Raw genomic sequence first — 4,699 nt, 5'->3', positions numbered from 1 at the left:
GGAAGCCCAGATGGGACACAGGAAATCGCTGAGCAATTGGAAAAAATATACGGATCAGATAAAATTGTGAGTTGCGTGTTCTGTAATTTTTTTTCCCTAAAAATGAAAAGTAAACTTTAAAATATTTTTATACCTTGAAAACAGCAACTTTTAAGGTGTCACTAAAACGAATTAAAAACTGTGCTTCAAGTAATATATGTGTCTTTTATATTTTCTGCAGCTTCTGAGACCCAGACCAAGAAAGCTGGGCCTGGGTAAGTCCTTATTAACTCTAATTTAGTAATATAAAAAAATTTGCTGTGTACTTTGATTGATCTAGTGCATAAAGGCCCAGAAAAAAATCACAGTAAAGCCCAAAAGCAGAAATGTATGTTTTCATCAAGTTGTTTGCAAGCAAACAAGGTTAAAAATGTACACATAAAAATCCCATTGTGTTTATAAAATGTTTCCCACAACTTCATACCTGCTCCTTTCCCTCCCACCCTCCTTCCCTGAGTGCAGAATGAGGGTTTGAACTGTCAGTGACATTTGGAGCCCAAGTCCTATTCTAGTTTTAGTGCCTGTAGTGCTTTTGTAAATGAGATTGCAGATAGTGACCCACTTCTGCAGTCAAGTTTCTTTGTGCATTTCTGGTGTAGTGGGACTTGCCAGTGTTTATGTTTATAAAATCCAGGGCTGAAATCATCGGGAAAAGGAATAAGAATTTTAATGTTTGTCCTCTAACATGTTATTTAAAATAATTTAGGGATTTTTACTTGATTGTTTTCTAGCGGAGATTTTAGAAAATGAAGGGAAGACTGCACATGGCTGGAAGATTGCACATGTTAAAGTAGTGAGGGAAATATTTCTGTGCTGTTTTCACCAGGCACTGCTTACATTCATGGAATGAAGCATGCCACTGGGAATTTCATTGTCATTATGGATGCTGACCTCTCTCACCATGTAAGTCTGTATTTCATGTACCGTGGACTTAGTCTGTTAGAATTAAACTTTCATTGGTTGGTTTTATTTTACTCCCACCCTTTTGTCTTTTCTGATCTGTTTTCCTTCTATTTCAGCCAAAATTTATTCCAGAGTTTCTCAGGTAGGTGCCAATTGTAATATGAAAATGCAAGTTGATCTTTATAAATTATTTATGAACTCCTGTGTGAAATTCTGTGCCATAGTGGGTAAAAGGTAATTATAAGATTCCCTGAAGTAGCTCTTTTTAAGAAAACAATTAACAAGTGTCTAAATAATGCTTATAACCACCCTAATTACTGCTTTCCTCTCTTCTCTACTTACTTATTTTAAAGTTTGTGAACTTCACATTTTGTACTAAAAGAGTGATTGTTCTTACTTTGAAATTTGTACTTTGAAATATTCCTCCTGTTTTCCTGATAAAACTAATTGTTTATAGAAAGCAGAAAGAAGGCAATTTTGATATCGTATCTGGAACAAGATATAAAGGAAATGGAGGGGTGTATGGCTGGGATTTGAGAAGAAAATTAATCAGGTTGGTATTTTTCAGATATTTACAGTTAAAATTGTTATTTATAAACAATAATTACAAACACTCCATCCCTGTGAGCTGAACTGAGTCTTTAGTCAGCAGAACTGCTGTACCTGCTGGGAACTGCAAAATCACATTAAATACTACAAGTGTGCACCACTGGCAAATTGTGTGGTTCTATTTTTTAGAAATTCTACTTGGTCTTTGGGAATTGTGTGCTGGGCAACTCTGACATTCACATTTTCTTTCCCAGCCGTGGTGCCAATTTTCTGACTCAGGTTTTGCTGAGACCAGGAGCATCAGACCTCACAGGGAGTTTCAGGTATGGCTCTGGTTTGCAATTAATAAAGTTCATTGGAAATTAAGAAATTGCTGAACAAGGAACTGGAATAAGAACAGCCCTTCTTTACTGAGGGCTGTGAAATCTGTTTGGGAAGGGTGGAAGAAATAGTGGACTAGATTGCAAGAACTGCTGCTCCTATGGCTTTGTTAAAGATTTTATAAATAGTAATGAGATGAGTGAGGGATTGCAGTTGAGATTCCCACACACTGCCTTGATTTCCAAACTTCAGAAAATTGTGCTTCAGGTCTCATTTTCTTTGTAACTGTTTACAGGTTGTACAGAAAAGAAGTCTTACAGAAACTCATGGAGAAATGTGTTTCTAAAGGCTACGTCTTCCAGATGGAGATGATCGTTCGGGCCAGGCAGTTGGGATACACCATTGGAGAGGTACAGGACAAGTCTGATAGGGATCTTGTGCTTTTGTGTAAAGGGACACACAGATTACTGAATTTCGTGTGCTCCCAAGAAGCAGCCAAGATTTTCAAACTAATATAAAGAAATTACATGTGTAGAACTCTACTTTTCCAACTTTGCCAGGTGAATACCGGATCTGAATTTCCAGTTCCTTATTCCCCTGGCTGATAAGATTCTGAGATCCCTCCCTCTTCCTGTTGCCACTCCTTTAGCTGTATACAATTTTACAAAGTTCTTCATATTCAGAAGTCATCTCCCAGCCAGGGGTGAGGCTGAGCTGTTCCATGGTGGTGGGAGATTTGTGCTTCCTGGGGCACTGACTCAAAGGTACTGAATTAACAAGGAAAGTGCTGGAGGTTGATTTTAAGCCCTCAGGCTTAAAACACTGAGGCTGTTCTGACTACCTACCACCCAGCCACCAAGTAATGTCTTGGGATCATCTTTAAAGGTGATAAACCAAATAATTTCATGCTCCTCAGCCACTGGGAAGAACAGACACAAAGGAAGCCAGTCTGGTGCTTGCCTTGTTCCCATGTCTGAAAATGCTGTAGTTCAAAGGCCATTCTTTTGTGTAGAGAATCTCTGATTATTTAGGTTTTGAACCTTAAAAATAGTTCTTTTTGTTTCAACAGGTTCCTATTTCATTTGTGGACCGTGTCTATGGAGAATCCAAACTGGGAGGCAATGAAATAGTCTCCTTCCTAAAAGGGCTCTTGACCTTGTTTGCCACAACGTGATGGTTTGTCCTAAATTGACTTTTTTAGTCAAACATTTTCTGACATCTGTGTAGTTTTTATTATATAGCAGCAGAAGCTTGATAATCTGTGTGGTGACCAGAAGACCTGCTATAAGCTACCAATTAAACAAACCACCAACAGTAAACTAAATCCACTGTCTCCCAGAATGCTCCTTCCAAAAGAAATTAACTGTGCATTAAACTAAAAACTAATAAAGGCTAATGATTTTCTATTTTTGTAAAAACAACCAAGTCTTAATAAAGAACACAAAGCTCAATGATCCTTTGCATTTGGAAATGAATCATTATTCAGCAGAAGCTAATGAGGATTTTGAAATAAAGACAAGCAAGGACAGAAAAAAAAAAACAACCCAATGGAATTTCTTATCTTTGTTCTGTGGTTTGTAGATATTAATTTAAATGAATGTCCTTTAAATTAATGTCCTTTCTTTCCTCAGCACGTGTCTTAAAGCAGCTACATGTTTCTACAGATCTGATAACACCTGGTGTAGTTTAAGAGTTAATACAGAGTACAGTGATTTGTTCCTAGACTGGAAAGAAGGAATATTCTTTGGATAAGAAAGAGAATTGTATGTGGAATAATTTTGTATTCTGTGTGTTGGTCCAGAAGCAGATGAGTCCCTTTTCTTACCTCCTTTAGAAACTAAATAGTTTTGGAGTCTGTACAACAGGAGCCTGGCACCTCACAAAGTTCAGGGTAACAGAAGACCCAGTTCACCACACTGAAGATATTTGAGATTTTTTTTTCTTTTGTCAAATAACAAATTGCAATCTAAAGTCTGTATTTGCTCCAGATCCTGTGGAAGGAAACACAAATGGAGCAATACTAGTTTTTTTCATGGTTTGATAGAGCCAGAACTCAGAAATTCCAAAGCCCTTGCAATCAAATGTGCACTGGGGAGGAGGGTGAAATTATTCTGATAATGCTTTATAGATATGAAAAATGATGTCCTTTTGTAGGGGGCAGGGGAGGATTTTTCTGTGGGTACCTGTATCAGAAAATTAATGGTAGGAGAGGAGAAGCAACAAATGTCTTGAAAATGCTGCCTATTTGGCTTGTGTGTGTCTGCATTCCTTTAGCACATCAGATACAGTTGTTACTATTTGAAAAATAAATTTAGAAAGTCTGTAGATAAATGATAAATTCATATTTTCAGATAGTCTTTTATCACATTGATAAAAATAAGTAAAACTTTAAAACAAAGATTATTTCCTAGTGGGCTGCTTTAGAGCTCTTCCTTTGTTCTTTAGTGGAGTTGCACAGATTCAGTTTCTCCTTTTCTGACTATTCAGAGCAAATGTTTCATATTTCATTTGCTTAAAAATAATAATTAACAAAAAATGTAGCTGTAAGTTTTCGAATCTTCATGTAACTGGATCACAGTGACTGGACTGTACATTTTGTGACATTTGCCTGTAATTTTTTCCAAATATATATAATTTAATTTGGTGCAGGCTAATCAGATCTAATAATATGTGCAGAGTTATGTCTCTGGGTCCACAGGGGCACTGAATCTCCAATAAGAGGTTTCATCTATTTATGTTTCGTTTGGAGGTTTCATGGCAAGCCCCAATATTTTAAGTTGAAAACAGGTACAAAGTTTTTAATGACTAAATAGTGAGGGTTTAGATGTTTCTTTAAATTTACAAAATGCTGATCATTTGCTAGAATGCAAATTGGGGAACAACAGCA

The 4,699-nt window shown here is 36.7% G+C and overlaps 1 protein-coding gene across 1 annotated transcript; it reads left to right on the top strand.

Moving 5' to 3' along the window:
- The first annotated feature begins 6 nt into the window (after positions 1-6).
- On the top strand, positions 7-3,355 carry DPM1 (dolichyl-phosphate mannosyltransferase subunit 1, catalytic). Its single transcript, XM_029960335.1, has 8 exons — positions 7-66; positions 221-254; positions 866-942; positions 1,059-1,084; positions 1,400-1,495; positions 1,746-1,814; positions 2,108-2,222; positions 2,882-3,355. The coding sequence occupies exons 3-8, from the start codon at positions 886-888 to the stop codon at positions 2,984-2,986; spliced, it is 468 nt and encodes a 155-aa protein (XP_029816195.1). The 5' UTR covers positions 7-66; positions 221-254; positions 866-885; the 3' UTR covers positions 2,987-3,355.
- The last annotated feature ends 1,344 nt before the right edge of the window (positions 3,356-4,699 follow it).

Source organism: Manacus vitellinus, unplaced genomic scaffold (assembly GCF_001715985.3).
Source record: "Manacus vitellinus isolate BGI_N305 unplaced genomic scaffold, ASM171598v3 scaffold_26_pilon, whole genome shotgun sequence".
Taxonomy (NCBI): Eukaryota; Metazoa; Chordata; class Aves; order Passeriformes; family Pipridae; genus Manacus; species Manacus vitellinus.
The sequence above is the reverse complement of the archived record's forward strand: the minus strand, read 5'-3'. Positions and strand labels throughout refer to the sequence as shown.